This window comes from Haliotis rufescens, unplaced genomic scaffold (genome assembly GCF_023055435.1).
Source record: "Haliotis rufescens isolate VD_foot unplaced genomic scaffold, xgHalRufe1.0.p SCAF_11, whole genome shotgun sequence".
NCBI lineage: Eukaryota > Metazoa > Mollusca > Gastropoda > Lepetellida > Haliotidae > Haliotis > Haliotis rufescens.
In genome coordinates this window covers 6,653,156-6,676,646 of record NW_025963791.1, presented here as the reverse complement: position 1 = coordinate 6,676,646, position 23,491 = coordinate 6,653,156, and the positions used below count along the sequence as shown (strand labels likewise).

General features: G+C 38.3%; 1 protein-coding gene across 1 annotated transcript in view; it reads right to left on the bottom strand.

Moving 5' to 3' along the window:
• Positions 1–242: 242 nt before the first annotated feature.
• LOC124134279 (nucleolar protein dao-5-like) overlaps positions 243–23,491 on the bottom strand; it is a 37,410-nt gene continuing 14,161 nt past the window's right edge. Inside the window, exons 7-10 of the mRNA XM_046499011.2 lie at positions 23,109–23,156; positions 21,324–21,385; positions 19,754–19,892; positions 243–365 (exon numbers count right to left, since the gene is read on the bottom strand). Coding sequence (XP_046354967.2) covers positions 315–365; positions 19,754–19,892; positions 21,324–21,385; positions 23,109–23,156 — 300 coding nt within the window. The 3' untranslated portion in view covers positions 243–314. The remainder of the gene's footprint in view (positions 366–19,753; positions 19,893–21,323; positions 21,386–23,108; positions 23,157–23,491) is intronic.

The window sequence follows — 23,491 nt, the reverse complement described above, 5'->3', positions numbered from 1 at the left end:
GCCTCTTACTACAAGCATGGGTTGCTGAACACCAATTCCTCATGAAACTGCTACAACAGCTACACAGGAATTTTACCACCTTGGAGAAACCAACAGGCAGAGGTATTGTGCTGACCAAGGATCCTGGCATGATAAAGGGACACAACTCTCCACAGATAGGTACAGTACCTTAAAACACTGGAAGTGACATGGGAATCTTTGTTAGTACATGGACATTTTACAATGAAAAGAATAATCCTTGGTCTGTAAATGATGTTTTATTGTTGACGATGGATCATGAATAATTTACATAAAGTTATATACATGTGTAGATGTCAGCACAGGTTCTTCATCTCCTCTGATATCTCCCCAATCCATTTGTATTTCTGAAAAAAAAAAACACACAATAGTATTAATGACCTTTCATTTATTCTTTGTGTAAGTGGGGGCACGGGTGGCCTAGTCGTCTAAGGCGGCGCGATTCGTTGTGCAGAGTTGTGTCCCTTGGCCACGCCAGAAACCTATGATTGTTGGTTCGAATCCTGGTTTGCCGCGATTATGTAACAGGTTTGTCAGCACCATACCCGTGGGTTTCACCGAAGTGGTAAACGTCTGAGATCTGCATCACTTCGGGCTTTCCTCCCACATTAAGCTGACACGCCACGATATAACTGGAATACTGTTAAAGCGGCGTTAAACCCAACTCACTCACTCACTCTTTGTGTAAGTTGGGGGCAGTGTGCTAGCCTAGTGGTTTAAGTGTTTTCTCGTCACGCTGAAGGTTCAGGTTGAATTTCCCACATGGGAACAATGTGTCATGACCATTTCTGGCGCCTTCCACTGTGATAAGCCTCTTCAATACAACTTACATCACCACACCTCTGTTTTTTTCTGAGATGTAATTGCGCCCCAAGTTGTTTATTCTCCCTGATGTGTTTTATTGTAAGATAAACAACGACCACGAGTCGTTTATTTCTTATGTCTTAGAAATCAACATTTTGTACAGCCTTTTTAAGGATGTCAGTAAACTGTGAAAGCTTTCAAAACATTTACCTATTTCTAAATAATGATGACTCCCCGAAAACAATCCGACCTCGGCAATGTCGGACAACTCCATTTTATGTACAGGGGGGTTAAGTTTGGTATTCTTACAATTTTCACGTCGATTATCTGCACCTTTTCTCCCAATACTGACTGTCATATCTCTCCCTCTTCTGGATGCGATTGTTTGGCCATTGCATTCATCTGTGCACTCCAGCTACATCATTGGGGAACAACTCAATAGATACTTCCCTCTCAAAAATAACGTTGTCCAATGTACGACATCATCAAGTTGTGAGCACATATTCAAATATCCAGAAACGATGTTATGATAGAACAATGATTTATCGTGAAATAAACACGGTTCCTTCTATATTCCTATCTTATATGGTGCAATAGATGGAAGATACAAGATTTATTCCTCATTTAATTCTTTTCACAAATGTCTGTCTCTGTATCTTCTAATTGTTTTAAAGTCTTAACCCATTGAGATGCCATTCCACAGTTTAACATGGATATTCCTCTCAGACAATCCTAAAATGAAGAGACTGGGGGTGTTCCCAGAGTCAAGACACTGTGACCTCCCTAAGTTTCAACACTGGAATAGATTACTTTATTCAAAACTTTTTAATAAGAAAAATCAAAATAAACTATTTTTGCACGAATCAATAAACCCCAATTATCATTCCCACAAATAACCAGCATCATTCATATTAACAATCCAATACATCATACATGAATTCATAAGTGAACCATGATTTAAGATACAATTAGCGTAATGCATTGCTGAAGTGCTTCTCATCAAATCATTACAAATCTTGTTAGCGTCGGCCGCCTGTTGTTTGCATTACACCAGGGACCTGACAAACATGAACTGGCGTAGCAAGGTGTCGGGTGGATGCTGGTCGTCTTTTTACCGATTTATAATTCATACACGCCCTATTCCCCTGACACCCCTGGGAGGACTGCGCACCAGCTCCCTGGCTGCTGTCATCACTTGAGGGAATCAATTTGTTCCCTGTTCCGACGAGTCACACGCCTCTCATTTCAGGATCTACTTATTATCAACAGAAAGTCAACCAAACAAAGTACTGGTGATATTTTATTTGAGTTGTAATGGTATTGCAGCCGGAGCACTGACAGATGGTCCTAACTGATATGGAGGAGGAGGATTTGTGGAGTGATGGGGCTCACCTATCCCTGTTTGTTTTGTTTGTTGTTTAAGACCCACACAGTATAAGTCCAGCAATATGAGGCGGTCTATAAATAATCAAGTCTGTACCAGACAATACAGTGAGCGACATCATGAGCATTGATCATGTTGATCTACACAATTGATTTACAATGCAATGCATCAATCAAGTAAGCGAGTCTGACCACCCGATTCCTTAGTCGCCTGTTACAACAAGCATGGGTGGCTGAAGATCAGTTCTAACCAAGGTTTAGCTCACCTGGGAAATATTATTGGTACTAGTTTGATTGTTTATTGTTTAATGCCTCGCTCACCAATATTCCAGCCATATTGGCGCTGTAAATAATCGAGTCTGAATCAGACAATCCAATGATTGACATCATGAGCATCGATCCATGCATTGGGATGTGATGACATGCATTAACCAACTGAGCCTGACCACTTGATCCGTTAGTTGCCTCTTAGACAAGCAAAGTCGCCTTTTACGGAAGCATGGGTTTAAGAAGACATATTCTAACCCGGATTTCACAGGTCTATTGGTACTAGAGCTGGATGGTACAATAACATTTGAAATGGGCAATCTGTTTGTTCACATGGGCAATAATTCTCATTTTTTAATGATATAATTGACATCTGTCCCTGTTTCTTGGATTTCACGGGTCTATTGGTACTAGAGCTGGATGGTACAATAACATTTGAAATGGGCAATCTGTTTGTTCACATGGGCAATAATTCTCATTTTTTAATGATATAATTGACATCTGTCCCTGTTTCTTGGATTTCACGGGTCTATTGGTACTAGAGCTAGATGGTACAATAACATTTGAAATGGCCAATCTGTTTGTTCACATGGGCAATAATTCTCATTTTTTAATGATATAATTGACATCTGTCGCTGTTTCTTGGCACAATGTGTTGCTTGAACAAAGTGATGGGTTTAGTGATGCAGGTTCATGTTTTACAACATTGCCTGTTTGGTGAGGGGGGAGGGCAGGTGCAGTGCAGGTCCCAGGCACAGGTATGGAGCTTATAAAACCAGGGTGAATCTGGGATCATATTTTTCTGGCACCCCTGAGGGACTCCTCTTCTCAATCTCCTCACTGCAAACTACAGCACCTTCAACTGCCGACCACCATTATCCCACAGACTAGACAGAAATGTTATCACCATAATCAATGTAATTAGCTCCTCACATAGCTAATCCTGTGTTTGTTTGTTTGTTTGTTTGTCTGTTTTGTTGTTTAACACTGCATTCAGCAATATTCTAGCTTGATGGCAGTCTGCAGGGATAGAATTGATTTATATTTTCAGAAGTCTGCAAAAAACATCTGTAACAAAGTTGCCATCTACCTGTTAAAAAAATGTAGTCCACAAGGAAATATCACTAGTCTTTCCTGAATTGTATTGGTTTCGGATTACCAGACTTGCGTTAATATTTAACCCTTCTCTAGAAATAATCAAATCTGGACAGAAAATCTAGAGATTGACATCATGAGCATCGAACTGTGCAATTGAGATAAGGTACCTGCATCAACAAAGTCAGCAAGCCTGACCACCCGATCCCATTAGTCTCCTCTTGCAACAAGCATGAGTTTCAGAAGACCAATACTTCACGTGGAAGCAGACCCAGTGAACACAACACCACTACTACCATCTGAGCACCATCCCATTTGACACTGTCTTTCATGCTGAGAGCTGACCTTCCCTCGATTCAGGGGAAAATTTAACAACAAATTTGTATGTTGCCAGCAGGGCTTGCTCCTTTAAAAAGGTACTGGCCTTTCTCCAAACTAACTGGCCTACAACTAAATAGTTGAGGCCGCAAAGTGTCCGAACCTGAGGTGGGCTCTGAAAATTTGAGAATTTAGAAGTTTTTTTCCCGCAATCTGAGATTAAATCTTGGCTTCCATTTGCTTCATTTCATGGCGATTTATGAGCAAACAAAGAAGTAGTTGTACACAACATTACAAAATGGCGGACAGTTGTCATTCTACTGAGATGATCCATTAAAAAATCAAACACACGGAGAAGGGGTGAAATTTTGACTCACCAGACAGGCCATCTACTCTACGTTTCAGCAAGCCCTTTGTAATTTTAACTGGCCACAGGCCACTGGGCCAGCAGTCAAATCGAACCCTGTGGATTTTCCCCATCAAATAACTAATCACACTCACATGCCATTGAGACCACCCAATCCCCACTAGGGTCAGCTGGTACACAAAGGGCGATCAGGCAATGAGGGGGAGAAATTTCAAATTAACTAATTACTTAATTACATGGAGCTATTACCCCAAGGGAATGCTGCGCAGAGGAAGGCGACGTTCACATGTCTACCTTTCGTCATTCTAACTCCACTTGAATTTATACAATTAATGGGGAACTAAACGTGATTCTCTTCTTATGACATGTATAGGGAACTAAACGTGATTCTCTTCTTATGACATGTATGATGAACTAAACGTGATTCTCTTCTTATGACATGTATAGGGAACTAAACGTGATTCTCTTCTTATGACATGTATGAGGAACTAAACGTGATTCTCTTCTTATGACATGTATAGGGAACTAAACATGATTCTCTTCTTATGACATGTATGATGAACTAAACGTGATTCTCTTCTTATGACATGCATGATGAACTAAACGTGATTCTCTTCTTATGACATGCATGATGAACTAAACGTGATTCTCTTCTTATGACATGTATAGGGAACTAAACGTGATTCTCTTCTTATGACATGTATGATGAACTAAACGTGATTCTCTTCTTAAGACATATATGAGGAACTAAACATGATTCTCTTCTTATGACATGTATAGGGAACTAAACGTGATTCTCTTCTTATGACATGTATAGGGAACTAAACGTGATTCTCTTCTTATGACACGTATAGTGAACTAAACGTGATTCTCTTCTTATGACATGTATGAGGAACTAAACGTGATTCTCTTCTTAAGACATATATGAGGAACTAAACATTCTCTTCTTATGACATGTATAGGGAACTAAACGTGATTCTCTTCTTATGACATGTATGAGGAACTAAACGTGATTCTCTTCTTAAGACATATATGAGGAACTAAACATAATTCTCTAATCACACTCACATGCCATTGAGACCACCCAATCCCCACTAGGGTCAGCTGGTACACATAGAGCGATCAGGCAATGAGGGTGAGCAATTTCAAATTAACTAATTACTTAATTACATGGAGATATTACCCCAAGGGAATGCTGCGCAGAGGAAGGGAACTAAACGTGATTCTCTTCTTATGACATGTATAGGGAACTAAATGTGATTCTCTTCTTATGACATGTATAGGGAACTAAACGTGATTCTCTTCTTATGACATGTATGATGAACTAAACGTGATTCTCTTCTTATGACATGTATAGGGAACTAAACGTGATTCTCTTCTTATGACATTTATAGGGAACTAAACATGATTCTCTTCTTATGACATGTATGAGGAACTAAACGTGATTCTCTTCTTAAGACATATATGAGGAACTAAACATGATTCTCTTCTTATGACATGTATAGGGAACTAAACGTGATTCTCTTCTTATGACATGTATGATGAACTAAACGTGATTCTCTCCTTATGACATGTATAGGGAACTAAACGTGATTCTCTTCTTATGACATGTATGATGAACTAAACGTGATTCTCTTCTTATGACGTGTATAGGGAACTAAACGTGATTCTATTCTTATGACATATATGGGGAACTAAACGTGATTCTCTTCTTAAGACGTATGAGGAACTAACGTGATTCTCTTCTTATGACATGTATAGGGAACTAAACGTGATTCTCTTCTTAAGACATGTATGAGGAACTAACGTGATTCTCTTCTTATGACATGTATGGGGAACTAAACATGATTCTCTTCTTAAGACATGTATGAGGAACTAACGTGATTCTCTTCTTATGACATGCATGATGAACTAAACGTGATTCTCTTCTTAAGACGTATGAGGAACTAACGTGATTCTCTTCTTATGACATGTATAGGGAACTAAACGTGATTCTCTTCTTAAGACATGTATGAGGAACTAACGTGATTCTCTTCTTATGACATGTATGGGGAACTAAACGTGATTCTCTTCTTATGACATGTATAGGGAACTAAACGTTATTCTCTTCTTAAGACATGTATGAGGAACTAACGTGATTCTCTTCTAATGACATGTATGGGGAACTAAACGTGATTCTCTTCTTAAGACATGTATGAGGAACTAACGTGATTCTCTTCTTATGACATGTATGAGGAACTAACGTGATTCTCTTCTTATGACATGTATAGGGAACTAAACGTTATTCTCTTCTTATGACATGTATGAGGAACTAAACGTGATTCTCTTCTTAAGACATATATGAGGAACTAAACATGATTCTCTAATCACACTCACATGCCATTGAGACCACCCAATCCCCACTAGGGTCAGCTGGTACACATAGAGCGATCAGGCAATGAGGGTGAGAAATTTCAAATTAACTAATTACTTAATTACATGGAGCTATTACCCCAAGGGAATGCTGCGCAGAGGAAGGGAACTAAACGTGATTCTCTTCTTATGACATGTATAAGGAACTAAACGTGATTCTCTTCTTATGACATGTATAGGGAACTAAACGTGATTCTCTTCTTATGACATGTATAATGAACTAAACGTGATTCTCTTCTTATGACATTTATAGGGAACTAAACATGATTCTCTTCTTATGACATGTATGAGGAACTAAACGTGATTCTCTTCTTAAGACATATATGAGGAACTAAACATGATTCTCTTCTTATGACATGTATAGGGAACTAAACGTGATTCTCTTCTTATGACATGTATAGGGAACTAAACGTGATTCTCTTCTTATGACATGTATGATGAACTAAACGTGTTTCTCTCCTTATGACATGTATAGGGAACTAAACGAGATTCTCTTCTTATGACATGTATGATGAACTAAACGTGATTCTCTTCTTATGACATGTATGATGAACTAAACGTGTTTCTCTCCTTATGACATGTATAGGGAACTAAACGTGATTCTCTTCTTATGACATATATGGGGAACTAAACGTGATTCTCTTCTTAAGACATGTATGAGGAACTAACGTGATTCTCTTCTTATGACATGTATGGGGAACTAAACATGATTCTCTTCTTAAGACATGTATGAGGAACTAACGTGATTCTCTTCTTATGACATGTATGAGGAACTAAACGTGATTCTCTTCTTAAGACATGTATGAGGAACTAACGTGATTCTCTTCTTATGACATGTATAGGGAACTAAACGTGATTCTCCTCTTAAGACATGTATGAGGAACTAACGTGATTCTCTTCTTATGACATGTATGGGGAACTAAACGTGATTCTCTTCTTATGACATGTGTAGGGAACTAAACGTTATTCTCTTCTTAAGACATGTATGAGGAACTAACGTGATTCTCTTCTTATGACATGTATGGGGAACTAAACGTGATTCTCTTCTTAAGACATGTATGAGGAACTAACGTGATTCTCTTCTAATGACATGTATGAGGAACTAATGTGATTCTCTTCTTAAGACATGTATGGGGAACTAAACGTGATTCTCTTCTTAAGACATGTATGAGGAACTAAACGTGATTCTCTTCTTAAGACATGTATGAGGAACTAACGTGATTCTCTTCTTATGACATGTATGAGGAACTAAACGTGATTCTCTTCTTAAGACATATATGAGGAACTAAACATTCTCTTCTTATGACATGTATAGGGAACTAAACGTTATTCTCTTCTTATGACATGTATGAGGAACTAAACGTGATTCTCTTCTTAAGACATATATGAGGAACTAAACATAATTCTCTAATCACACTCACATGCCATTGAGACCACCCAATCCCCACTAGGGTCAGCTGGTACACATAGAGCGATCAGGCAATGAGGGTGAGCAATTTCAAATTAACTAATTACTTAATTACATGGAGATATTACCCCAAGGGAATGCTGCGCAGAGGAAGGGAACTAAACGTGATTCTCTTCTTATGACATGTATAGGGAACTAAATGTGATTCTCTTCTTATGACATGTATAGGGAACTAAACGTGATTCTCTTCTTATGACATGTATGATGAACTAAACGTGATTCTCTTCTTATGACATGTATAGGGAACTAAACGTGATTCTCTTCTTATGACATTTATAGGGAACTAAACATGATTCTCTTCTTATGACATGTATGAGGAACTAAACGTGATTCTCTTCTTAAGACATATATGAGGAACTAAACATGATTCTCTTCTTATGACATGTATAGGGAACTAAACGTGATTCTCTTCTTATGACATGTATGATGAACTAAACGTGATTCTCTCCTTATGACATGTATAGGGAACTAAACGTGATTCTCTTCTTATGACATGTATGATGAACTAAACGTGATTCTCTTCTTATGACGTGTATAGGGAACTAAACGTGATTCTATTCTTATGACATATATGGGGAACTAAACGTGATTCTCTTCTTAAGACATGTATGAGGAACTAACGTGATTCTCTTCTTATGACATGTATGGGGAACTAAACATGATTCTCTTCTTAAGACATGTATGAGGAACTAACGTGATTCTCTTCTTATGACATGTATGAGGAACTAAACGTGATTCTCTTCTTAAGACGTATGAGGAACTAACGTGATTCTCTTCTTATGACATGTATGAGGAACTAAACGTGATTCTCTTCTTAAGACATGTATGAGGAACTAACGTGATTCTCTTCTTATGACATGTATGGGGAACTAAACGTGATTCTCTTCTTATGACATGTATAGGGAACTAAACGTTATTCTCTTCTTAAGACATGTATGAGGAACTAACGTGATTCTCTTCTTATGACATGTATGGGGAACTAAACGTGATTCTCTTCTTAAGACATGTATGAGGAACTAACGTGATTCTCTTCTTATGACATGTATGAGGAACTAACGTGATTCTCTTCTTATGACATGTATAGGGAACTAAACGTTATTCTCTTCTTATGACATGTATGAGGAACTAAACGTGATTCTCTTCTTAAGACATATATGAGGAACTAAACATGATTCTCTAATCACACTCACATGCCATTGAGACCACCCAATCCCCACTAGGGTCAGCTGGTACACATAGAGCGATCAGGCAATGAGGGTGAGCAATTTCAAATTAACTAATTACTTAATTACATGGAGATATTACCCCAAGGGAATGCTGCGCAGAGGAAGGGAACTAAACGTGATTCTCTTCTTATGACATGTATAGGGAACTAAATGTGATTCTCTTCTTATGACATGTATAGGGAACTAAACGTGATTCTCTTCTTATGACATGTATGATGAACTAAACGTGATTCTCTTCTTATGACATGTATAGGGAACTAAACGTGATTCTCTTCTTATGACATTTATAGGGAACTAAACATGATTCTCTTCTTATGACATGTATGAGGAACTAAACGTGATTCTCTTCTTAAGACATATATGAGGAACTAAACATGATTCTCTTCTTATGACATGTATAGGGAACTAAACGTGATTCTCTTCTTATGACATGTATGATGAACTAAACGTGATTCTCTCCTTATGACATGTATAGGGAACTAAACGTGATTCTCTTCTTATGACATGTATGATGAACTAAACGTGATTCTCTTCTTATGACGTGTATAGGGAACTAAACGTGATTCTATTCTTATGACATATATGGGGAACTAAACGTGATTCTCTTCTTAAGACGTATGAGGAACTAACGTGATTCTCTTCTTATGACATGTATAGGGAACTAAACGTGATTCTCTTCTTAAGACATGTATGAGGAACTAACGTGATTCTCTTCTTATGACATGTATGGGGAACTAAACGTGATTCTCTTCTTATGACATGTATAGGGAACTAAACGTTATTCTCTTCTTAAGACATGTATGAGGAACTAACGTGATTCTCTTCTTATGACATGTATGGGGAACTAAACGTGATTCTCTTCTTAAGACATGTATGAGGAACTAACGTGATTCTCTTCTTATGACATGTATGAGGAACTAACGTGATTCTCTTCTTATGACATGTATAGGGAACTAAACGTTATTCTCTTCTTATGACATGTATGAGGAACTAAACGTGATTCTCTTCTTAAGACATATATGAGGAACTAAACATGATTCTCTAATCACACTCACATGCCATTGAGACCACCCAATCCCCACTAGGGTCAGCTGGTACACATAGAGCGATCAGGCAATGAGGGTGAGAAATTTCAAATTAACTAATTACTTAATTACATGGAGCTATTACCCCAAGGGAATGCTGCGCAGAGGAAGGGAACTAAACGTGATTCTCTTCTTATGACATGTATAAGGAACTAAACGTGATTCTCTTCTTATGACATGTATAGGGAACTAAACGTGATTCTCTTCTTATGACATGTATAATGAACTAAACGTGATTCTCTTCTTATGACATTTATAGGGAACTAAACATGATTCTCTTCTTATGACATGTATGAGGAACTAAACGTGATTCTCTTCTTAAGACATATATGAGGAACTAAACATGATTCTCTTCTTATGACATGTATAGGGAACTAAACGTGATTCTCTTCTTATGACATGTATGATGAACTAAACGTGTTTCTCTCCTTATGACATGTATAGGGAACTAAACGTGATTCTCTTCTTATGACATGTATGATGAACTAAACGTGATTCTCTTCTTATGACATGTATGATGAACTAAACGTGTTTCTCTCCTTATGACATGTATAGGGAACTAAACGTGATTCTCTTCTTATGACATATATGGGGAACTAAACGTGATTCTCTTCTTAAGACATGTATGAGGAACTAACGTGATTCTCTTCTTATGACATGTATGGGGAACTAAACATGATTCTCTTCTTAAGACATGTATGAGGAACTAACGTGATTCTCTTCTTATGACATGTATGAGGAACTAAACGTGATTCTCTTCTTAAGACATGTATGAGGAACTAACGTGATTCTCTTCTTATGACATGTATAGGGAACTAAACGTGATTCTCCTCTTAAGACATGTATGAGGAACTAACGTGATTCTCTTCTTATGACATGTATGGGGAACTAAACGTGATTCTCTTCTTATGACATGTGTAGGGAACTAAACGTTATTCTCTTCTTAAGACATGTATGAGGAACTAACGTGATTCTCTTCTTATGACATGTATGGGGAACTAAACGTGATTCTCTTCTTAAGACATGTATGAGGAACTAACGTGATTCTCTTCTAATGACATGTATGAGGAACTAATGTGATTCTCTTCTTAAGACATGTATGGGGAACTAAACGTGATTCTCTTCTTAAGACATGTATGAGGAACTAAACGTGATTCTCTTCTTAAGACATGTATGAGGAACTAACGTGATTCTCTTCTTATGACATGTATAGGGAACTAAACGTGATTCTCCTCTTAAGACATGTATGAGGAACTAACGTGATTCTCTTCTTATGACATGTATGGGGAACTAAACGTGATTCTCTTCTTATGACATGTGTAGGGAACTAAACGTTATTCTCTTCTTAAGACATGTATGAGGAACTAACGTGATTCTCTTCTTATGACATGTATGGGGAACTAAACGTGATTCTCTTCTTAAGACATGTATGAGGAACTAACGTGATTCCCTTCTTATGACATATATGAGGAACTAAACATGATTCTCTTCTTAAGACATATATGGGGAACTAAACGTGATTCTCTTCTTATGACATATATGGGGAACTAAACATGATTCTCTTCTTAAGACATATTTGGGGAACTAAACGTGATTCTCTTCTTAAGACATGTATGAGGAACTAATGTGATTCTCTTCTTATGACATATATGGGGAACTAAACGTGATTCTCTTCTTATGACATATATGGGGAACTAAACATGATTCTCTTCTTAAGACATATTTGGGGAACTAAACGTGATTCTCTTCTTAAGACATGTATGAGGAACTAATGTGATTCTCTTCTTATGACATGTATGAGGAACTAAACATGATTTTCTTCTTAAGACATGTATGGGGAACTAAACGTGATTCTCTTCTTATGACATGTATGGGGAACTAAACATGATTCTCTTCTTATGACATATATGAGGAACTAACATGATTCTCTTCTTATGACATATATGAGGAACTAACATGATTCTCCTCTTATGACATATATGAGGAACTAAACATGATTCTCTTCTTATATATATATAAAGAAACTATGGAAGGTCCATGACCACGAATGTAGGAATGAATAATTAACTATAGGAGCAAGTACACATTTTACATTTATAATGACCACGAATATTGGTCCAACTTATATCCATAAAGACCACGAATACTGGTCTACGACCACGAAGGTGAAGTGTGTCTTGCTCCAACGAACAAAAAGTCTAACTGACTATTGCAATGCATCACGTGTCAGAATTCATTTTCTGCACATGAAAAGAATGCCACGAACTGATTTCCACGAAGTATGTGGTGTTTATGCTAAATGTTCATGTTACATGAACCGAAACAATGTTTGTTTTGTTTTTATTATCTCTCCTCAACAGGGAAAATATTGGTGCAATCTTTTCAGTAATTCTCACAAAGCATAATATTTTTGGCTTCATGCTGATTGGCTAGTTCAAGCCATTGGTTCAACTGTTTTCAATTTTTGCAAGGTGGCCCATAGCAGTGTGTTATCATTTGAACACATCATGATGTCTTCCATTGGTTAGGATGTCACATTATAGGTGATGTGTTCCAGCAATAGATTGACTGCGCTCATGTCTCAACTTGTTCTCAGGAAACATACATTTTTCTTGATTTTCTTCGCAAAAAGAAATCATGGGAAGTATATAGAATAATACTTGTAACTGAGAATGACAGATTGTCTCTTCCACAGTACTTATAACATTACTTGTGTGTTTAACGCTGCAACACTGCAGCTATACGACCATGGCCAGTAAATAATCAAGTCTGTCCAGGCAAACCAGAGATTGATATTATGAGCCTTTATGGTACAATGACATGCAATCAACAAAGTCTCAGAGCTTGGCCATCAGATCCATAAACTCACCGCTTACAACCAGCACATCGCTCGGGGTTAATTCTAACCTTGGAATCCCTAGGGGGTCTTTCAACAATAGTTCACACGACGAATAATCCAAGTTGGACAACAGATGTACAGCTTTGCTTTAATATCACAATGGTCTCAAGGAGAGTGAATTAAATCTCACCAACAGGGAGCAGGGAGGAGACTGAGACAAGCCAAGCAGCCATGGCTGTACTTTATGTAGGTGAAAACAATCAATATATAAGTTCCATTATTCTAGGGGTTGAATGGAAACGGAAATGTGAGTGAGATCTTGATATTCCCTGGGGACTAAAAACAAGTTTTTCTGCTTGATTTATCAAATTCAGGCATTGTTGTGATAAAGCTTTTGAACATCAAACCTATTACTCCAACATGATAAGGTGAAATTGGACGTAGCATTGCATTCCAAACAAGAAAACAGCATTATCATTATTCCCCATGATGGGGCACTTTAGAATTTTGTTCATTTAGTAGAGAATATACAGAGAAAGGGAGAGTGACTCCAGAACAAAAACATTTCGGCATCAGTCTGGATAAGTTCACTGGAGTGAGTGAGTTGGGTTTAACGCCACTTTTAACATTATTCCAGTTATATCACGGGTGTCAGCTTAATGTGGGAGGAAAGCCTGAAGTGATGCAGGTCTAAGACGTTTACCACTTCGGTGAAACCCACGAGCACGGGTATGGTGCTGACAAACCTAGAAACATAATCGGGCCGAACCGGGATTCAATCATAGGTTTCTGGCGCAAGTTCACTGGAACCTTTAGAGAATGGCCTAATTGCAAGCAAAGAAGTAGGCTGGCTCGGGTGCCACTTGTAAATTGTGGTTTGTGCTTTTCTTTTTCCATTCATGATATACCTTGTACAAGTTCCTTTGTCAAGTGTTATACATCTCAATTAGTCAATTCTGGTAACAGTTCTCAGACAACCCTGCGCTGATCTTTTTGTAGAAAATCCTAAAATGCATTGCAATTTCAGCGCTCAGTTAATATGGACATAGTCTCATGGATAATATATTCAAAAAAATTATAGATCATATACACTATAACCCATCTGGTTGTTAAGTCTACTCTGGTATGAATGACTGACTGAATATGGTTCTACGCCCCTTTTAACCATATTCCAGTAATATCACGGCGAGGACACCAGAAATGGGCTTCACACATTGTACCAATGTCGGGAATCAAACCGGGATCTTCAGCGTGACAAGCGAACGCTTTAAAGGGGCACTGATCTAACGGACTGGTTGTTGCCTTTGTTATTGTTTTTCCCCCGTGAGTACCCGGATGATACGCAACGCAACTGAGCGTGACCAGAGACTGGGGTACCATCTGCAAGGACAGCTAAATAAACTTGGAGGCTGGAGGCAATATTTGTTTTACGCATTTTTGAACACTGATTGGTTAACTGTGATCTATAAAGATTTCGACAAAAGGCGCATGTTAATTCATTTCTTCAGCCTAAACAAACAGAGCTCATCGGATGTCGTCATTTGGAAATACCCCAGATGGTTTTAGCTTAATACTAAAAACAGTATCCATGCAGTGAAAGCATTTTCGGATTTCGGCTTGCGTCGATAATACGATTACTACTCCCTTGTTGTCATCCACGTTTTCTCGTATAACCCTACACTTGTGTATTTGTCGTCATTCACTTGATGCTCAATTAATGAATTTATTACAGGTACAATTAGTGGTAGCACCACTTATATTACCTGACAAAGGTTCCCATTTGGCATTTATTGTGTCTGGGGTAATTATTCAATCTAAATCCAGGTTTGAAGTGAGGTGAAATGTGTGTTATGTAATATGCACGTGGCAGCCCAGCAAGAGATGAATGATCACTTGATTTACTTTTTTTGTAAATCAACGGATCGTTCCTAGTCATCAAAGGATTAACAGAAAATACGTTGATTGATTAATCACTGTTATCTTGCACAGTGGATATGTCAAGAGTGAGTGTTTACATGTCTAGGTTTACTAAAACAAAGGGAACACACTCATATCATGGCGCGAAGTGCCGATGTAAAAACAACATACTTTGTTCAAAGGGTTAACTGATAATACGTTGATTGATTGATCATTGTTATCTATCACTCAATGGATTTTTTAGGAACCGTGGACGCTATGAAAATAGTTGTCACGTGGGCTTTCTCAGCCGACCATTGAGACTTGACACCTATGTAAAACACCTGAAACAATCCAAGCGATCAGTTGAGAAACGAACACGGGTTATAATATCCCGAAACGATATATATCTTTTAAAATATTTTATTGTTACTGAGACACGTGACATCGAATAAGTTTCTTTGTACAGCTGCAGACGAGTGGGATATTGTTCCTTTGTGTGGATATTCACGGATACATTCCTCGAACAAGGAAGCTGCCTAAAACTTATACACATAAATTTGGTAGGTTGTAATTATGATATTTGCATTTTGTTTTCCTTCATTTGAACCGATTCGTTCTTGTTTCTCTACGTCTTGGTTGGGAAATTCTTCAATGCGCGATAGACGTTGTTGTCACAGGTCTTTTCCTTTGTAAGCGTGTATATATTACCGTCAACTTGTAAAATGTGATTCTCTCAGGCAATTTATAAAATGTGTAAATATTTCAGTTATTTTGACTAAAAAATCTGTCCAGATTGATCAAGACGATCAAAAAGGCCTACAAACATCACAACAGATTATTATGTAGGATTAAAAGCCAAACAACTTAGAAATGTACTTTTCAACGTTACATTTTCAGTCTCTTGGTGATGACATTAAACATCAAAATGTTTGGAATTCGTTGTCATAATAATACAGATGGAAACGTTTTTCAGTCACTTTGTAAAATAACTGAATATTTAGACGTTTAATAAATTTGTTACACATTTGACAGTAAAAAAATATGCACACTATAAAAAAAGCATATGCTCAGGTGAAATATATACTTTGTGTTGCAAGTCAAAATAGTGTAAACGAAAATCGCAAAATTACCAAGCAAGTGACTTATCAAAACTTCGTCACCATTACCGATGCTACTCACAAAGATACCTACATTTCCTTATTATCTCGAAAACTGTATTTCATTTTGTTGATCAATGTGACCATACACCCTTATTACTACCCATAAAAGTGACTAATGCGCTTACGAATGGCGCAGCAGAGGTCGCGAACTAGTCTAGATTTCTGCTATACATCCGGGTATTCACTGGGAAAAAACAATAACAAAGGCAACAACCAGTCCCGGGGAATTGCGTTAGATCAGTGCCCCTTTAACCACTAGGCTACCCGACTGCCCCATACTCTGGTTATGAAAGTAATTTGTATTTGGGTTAAGTCCAACTTGTTCCTAAGGAAACAGCAAAAGGCACCAGTTCAGCATGTGCTTGATACACATGCAAAGTTTCATAATAAAATATTAAATGGTTTCCGAGTTATGCGAGAGCCTCACATATATTTGAGTTGATGTCCAGTTTGTTGCCACGGAAATACCAAAAATATTTTTTTAGAAATACCACTACACCAACAGGCACCTGTTCAGCATGTGTTTGATACATATGCAAAGATTTCGTAATAAAATATGAACCGGTTTATCCCCTTTATGCCTGGACTCAGCCAGGGTAAAATCAAGTACCATCTTTTGGTATGATGCGGCTGAGGATTCTCACATCATAAAACAAGAAGTGAGTGACTATACATGTGACTGTTTGTCCTAATGTGCATATTCTAAACATTTCAACCAAAGCATAAATCAGTCCTAAGGGTAATAGTCACCTTGACCGAACAGCCACTATTCATGCCTCTGGCAATCATGGGATTTAAAACACCTACTGAAAATGGATTTGAGTAAGACTGCATCATACAGTTTACACATGTTGAAATCCTCAATACTGTTATATACATTATTGGAAGCAAAAGAGCATGTAGCACTCCTATTGAACTCGTAAACAGTAAGTAGAATTTCACTTTTCACTTTTTACTCCTGAAATGAGGACCAGTTATAAGATATATCTTTGATGTAGGATCGTGTCAGTGAAAGGTAACAAGCTCCCCTGTTCAGGTTGATATTTGACCGTATTTTCTTGAGTATAGTGCGCACTTTTTTTCGAAAAAACACAGCATTGTAGAAGGGGGTGCGCATTATACACGAAATTATGAGTTTGGATGGTTTTTTCCCCCATGGAAAGACATTACCGTGAGCACGAAACACCGGAAATACCATGTCAACAAATCCATACTGAAGTACGCAAAATAATCATGTAATTACACTGTCTGGCTATAAAAAGTGTTCTTTGTATATCTGGACTTATGTTTGTAACTTATTTCATTAATTTTATTCAAAATTCCTTATAATATTGTTTTTATTAATATCGGCGAAATCGTGTGTGAAGCGATCGGAAGATCGCACAACTCACCGTTATTAACAGCAACCACGGTCATTCACAGATCTCACACGGTGGGCATCTCACACCTAGGGTGTATACATGAGGACTTTGAGGACTTTGAGGACTGTGTGGGCCGTGCAGAGTTGTGCCCTTAGGCACGCCAGAAACCTGAGCGTGGATTCGAATCCTGGTTCGCCCTGATCATGTTTCTAGGTTTGTCAGCACCATACCTGTGCTTGTGGGTTTCACCAAAGTGGTAAACATCTCAGACCGGCATCACTTCAGGCTTTCCTCACACATTAAGCTGACATGTTGTGATATAACTGGAAAGCAGTGTTAATCTCAACTCACACACACGAGGAGTGTCCCCAAGGTCACAATGCGTCTAATAACCCATACATAGAGGGAGCCACTGAGATGACCTGCTCATTTACTTAGTGCCCAGTGGCAATGGTCTTATCATATCATACTGGGTGTCGGTCAGCATGGGATATTGGCTGACCCCAAACCCAACCCTTGAAATCACTCCCTTTATGACATGCCTTGGAGAAAGGCCGACCCCATAATACACACCATTCATTACTGATTACATAAGATAGCTACACGATAAATCACAAAGAACAATGAAGAACGAAGCGTGGTTTATTTCACGATGAAATATTGTTCTAACATGATGTCATTTCTTGAGATTCAAACTTGATGACATCGTTAATTGGACAACGTTATTTTGAGTGGGAGGGTCTAGTGACTTGTACCCCATAGATGTAGCTGGGCTCCGCAGATAAAGGCAGTGAACAAACGATCGCGTCCAAAGGTGAGAGAGATATAACAATTGGTATTGGAAGAAAAGGTACAGGTAATCGACGTGGGGATTGTGAGAATATGCGGGGTATACCCACCTGTGCATAAAATGTTCTTTGTCCGACATTGCCGATGTCGGATTCTATTGAGAGTCATCATTATTTAAATACGGGTACATATTTTTAAAGCTTGTACATGTTATCATCATCCTTAAAGATGTCGTACATAATGTTAATATCTCATATAAGAAATAAACAACTTGTGGTCATTGTTTGTCGTACAATACAACACTGCAGGGAGAATGAACCACTTGGGGCTGCAATACGATAAACAACTCCCACTCGTCATATATTTCTTAAATACTTCGAACAACCTGGCAATGTTTTAAATCCAAGCTACACACTTGTCTCATCCTATGATTGAAGACAATACACTGCTAATCCAGGTAATGACACTCCTAACACAGTAACAACTAGTGGTGGGATGATACACCAATGCTTCGGTCGATCACGGTTTTTTACTTCTCGATACAAGTATCGATCACAGTCGCTAAGTAAAAAGTATCGATTTTTACCTTAAATGTTTTCTTGAATAAGTGTTACACCAAACACTAATTACTAGTGAAAATGAGTAGTGAAAACATAAATATTTTCATCCATTGTGCATTTGGCAATCTGTCAATGAAAAAGATAGCTTACGCACCACAGATAAGGGCACATGCAAGTATCGTGATAGTATCAGATCTCACAGTTGGTGTATCATCCCAGCCCTAGTAACAGCAGATGTGGCTGTTTTCAATTAGCTAAAACCATTGCATATTTATGTACAAAAAGTAGCACTAACTCAAGAAACATCACTTGAAAGCCTAAAAATTCGGTAAACCTGACCTGTCTAATTTAATTACCTGGCATATCCTGCTACTCATGAATGTCTTACCTGTTGACTGGAACAAGACTGATGCCAATGTCTTACCTGTTGACTGTCACAAGACTGATGCCAATGTCTTACCTGTTGACTGCCTCAAGTTTGATACCAATGTCTTACCTGTTAACTGTGACAAGACTGACACCAATGTCTTATCTGTTGACTGTCACAAGACTGACACCAATGTCTTACCTGTTGACTGTCACAAGACTGACACTAAAGTGTAACCTGTTGATTGTACCCAGACTGACACCAATGTCTTTTTTGCTCATTGTCACAAAACCAATTCTTACCTGTATACACAGGTAAATAACACCTTGACCTACCTGAGATTTACTCTGTGCAGCCTTGGACTTATCCCACTCCTTCATGAGTTTGTCCAAGTCGTCCATCCAGCTGTTGATGCTGATCAGATCCCTATCTATTCCACTGGCAGCCTGCAGCTTCTTCAGCTTGGAGCTGAGTCTGCAGAAACAAGAGTTTTATGTCCATCACATAAACACATGAGTAATTGGGGGTCTGTGATTAGCAGAAATTTGCACTGCAATATATTGCGATACAAGTGTTCGTTCTGTAGACCCGTGAAGATCCCGGCGTAGAATAGGTCTTCAGCAACCCATGTTTGCCGTAAAAGGCGACTATGCTTGTCGAAGAAGGAGACTAACGGGATCGGGTGGTCAGGCTCGCTGACTTGGTTGAATCATGTCATCGATCCCAATTGCGTGGATCGATGCTCATGATATTAATCACTGGATTGGCTGGTCCAGACTTGATTATTTACAGACCGTCGTCATACAGCTGAAATATTGCTGAGTGCGGCGTAAAACAACGAACAAACAAACCAATCAGTTCTGTATTATGATACATATTGTTATATGATGGAAGCTACAGTGTTTGACAGTGTTTGACACTGATTGTACATACAGATCCTATTTTTTCATACAAGGGTAACTATGACTCAGAAATGTCTGTTGCCACCATTTTGTAGCCATGGAAACAGGGGAGATAACAATGTGAGAGAAAAATCACTTCCACATTCCCGCCATTTCGTCAATCAATTTCAAAGGGAATGAATTTCTGTCCAGATTTTAGGTTAAACGATACAAATAAGAATGAGGCTTGTTTTATCATTTTATTTTACAGAATATACTAGAACAGAAAAATATTGAGTGAGTGAGTGAGTTAGGTTTAATGCCGCTTTGAACAGTATTCCAAGCTTAATGTGGGAGAAGAGCCCAAAGTGGTGCAGGTCTCAGACGTTTACCACTTCGGTGAAACCCACGAGCACGGGTATGGTGCTGACAAACCTTGAAACATAATCGGGGCGAACCGGGATTCGTGCCCACAAACATAGGTTTCTGGCGTGCCCAAGGGACGCAACTCTGCACAGCGAATCGCCTGCGCCACCCGTGCTCCCAGAAAAAAATTGCAATACATATTGTTTGAAAAGCGTATAGCAGTATACCGATCAGTCTCAGTACTGGGGGGCTATTCTGACCAGGGCCCAGTTTTTACAAAGCCATCTTAGCGCTATGACTGCCATAAGCCTATGTTCCTGTATGGGAGTTTCGATCGTCTTAGCACAACGATCGCTCTGTGGTACAGGGCCCTGGAATCCCCACAGTTCTGTCATTTTAAATATATCTGCTCATACTGGAAAACACAATTGACAAATCATGTTCAAATTTAAGAGGGGACCCATGGTCCTTTATCTTTTTCTGCTGTAGTATTTGAATCTAGAATCTTTTTAACAAAAAGATTTTTTTATGAGAAGGACATCTTCCTTTCACCTATAATTATCTTACATAACTATGAGAAAACCTTGAACTATTAAATCCCTCACTTGTCCAAAATGTTCAGTTAAAGATGGGATGTCGTTATTAACATAAAACTCACTTGATTTTATCCTTTTGTTTTTCTTGTAGGTCGACACGCATGTTCTTCACTCGTGTTTGAGCCTGTGAAAAAAGAAGAAGATAAAGTTAGATGTATGCTACTTGACATTTTTTCTCAATTTATTTTGACATTTTTATTGCTATTTGTTGGTATCTAGGCTAGATGAAAAACTCATCCTTGGCTTTGGTTGAGACTGAAAAACCTCAGGCTTCAGCCTCATCCCTACTAACCAGATCCCTGCTACCATCTGCTTTTCCCAGCCAACCCAAACCTCAGACTCATGTTTTAGCCTTCAACTGTTGGACGATAGCTAATGAGTGACACAAATTGTAGATGCTAACCGCTTTGATGAACCTCGAGGAAATATGTAAGGTGCTGACATACTACCGGTAATAATTAACATGATTGGAGAGAATCTATCATTCAAATTCTAACAGCTAAGGGACATAACTCCACTATAACTATGGGTCTAAGAATTTGCTGTCATATAACTGCAACATGTGCAATGAACTATTGGGTTTCATAAAGCTAAAAAAAAAATATTCTTGGTTCTCAGGCACCGCTGCATCATCACAAAGTTTGCTGCATGTTTCGTTTTCATTTCCACTTTCCAAATATTTTAAAAATCCTTAACTATTCTGGGTCTTGAACACATGACCCCAGCAGTGAAATGCTACAATACTTAAAAACAACATGATCCAATTAGCGTGCAGTTACTTCCCTTGACATGCACACTGCTGTACTGCGCATCTCATGTTATATGTTATGGTCATGGCAGCAATAGGAGTTAGTGTGCTTGTTTTTTCCCCGTCTGCAAATTTGGTCAATGAAAACACGAAATTTACGATAAAACATCACCAGACAGGATGATTTACAAATTCAGTGTGTATTGTATGGAGGACAATGTTTCAAACACAGAGATTAAGATTACATGTGTATTTGTCCTGCAAAATAAGCCGGAAATAACAATCAGCTGTTTACACATTTTCTCCCCGATCTATTGGTGATTTAGTTTAAAAAATACTCAATGTCATGGCCAATGTCATAACTGAAAAGAAATTTCATAGGAAATGATAGGAAGACCGAAGACTTTGTATCTCTAATGACTAATGTTCGTTTCAACATGTTCAAGGCGAGTTCATGGTGAGTTGATGTGATTTGCTGATCATACACGATTTTGCCAAAATTAATGTATACAAAACTGAATGAAACCTTGGAACATAGGAGTATAATGGACTACAAACGTAAGTCCAGATACACAGTGAACACTTTTATAGCCAGATAGTGTAATAACAGGACCAACTTGCGTACTTCAGTATGGATTTGTTGACATGCTTCTTCCGGTGTTGTGTGCTCATGTTTTCGCATTGTGAAAAAAAATCAAACATCATTGAATGCGTGTATTATGCACTTACTGGTAGTTCGATGGTTGTCCAATACTGTATTCCAGTGTTTTAATCATCAAGGAATACATTTATGTAGGGAGGTCCTTTCCCAGGTTGATTGTACACAACTTTTAATCAATCCAGCAGACAGCATGACTATAAATTACATCAACCCAATGTGGATTCCAGGTTAGAGAGTACCCAGCAACCTATGCTGGTCATACAGAGGTGATGATATAGATCTGGTGGTCAGACTCAGTGACTTGCTTGATGGCTGACACCGACGGCATGGGCTCATTATGTCAGTCCCGGGATTGTCTGGTCCAAACTTGATTATTTACAGCCTGCTGTGACATAGCTGGAATATTTCTGAGTGTGGCAAACAAACAATATATCTCACCTTCTTACGCTGGTTCTGCCTTTGTTTTATCTGCTGAACTAATGATATCTGAAAAATAGAACAAAATAAACAAACGTCAGATTCACAACACTTCTCCTCTTCCCGAGGCAAGGGAGTTAACTGACTATAAAAGTCCAGTTTCCACCCTTGCCGAACTAGGCTGGTATTATGGAGTTACATTTTTGCTGGACTAACGAGTCTATGCATCGTCTATTCAAAATCATGTACCGAAATCAAAATCCGGTTAGTAAACTGTCGTGCATATTTCGGTCGATTGCAGGATTTGCAAAGCATGTGCATTGCCATCTCGTTGTCAACAGATATTTTCCAAGTCTTTTCATGTTTTTAATCAAGGTGTTCACGTGATTTGATGCACTTCGCTA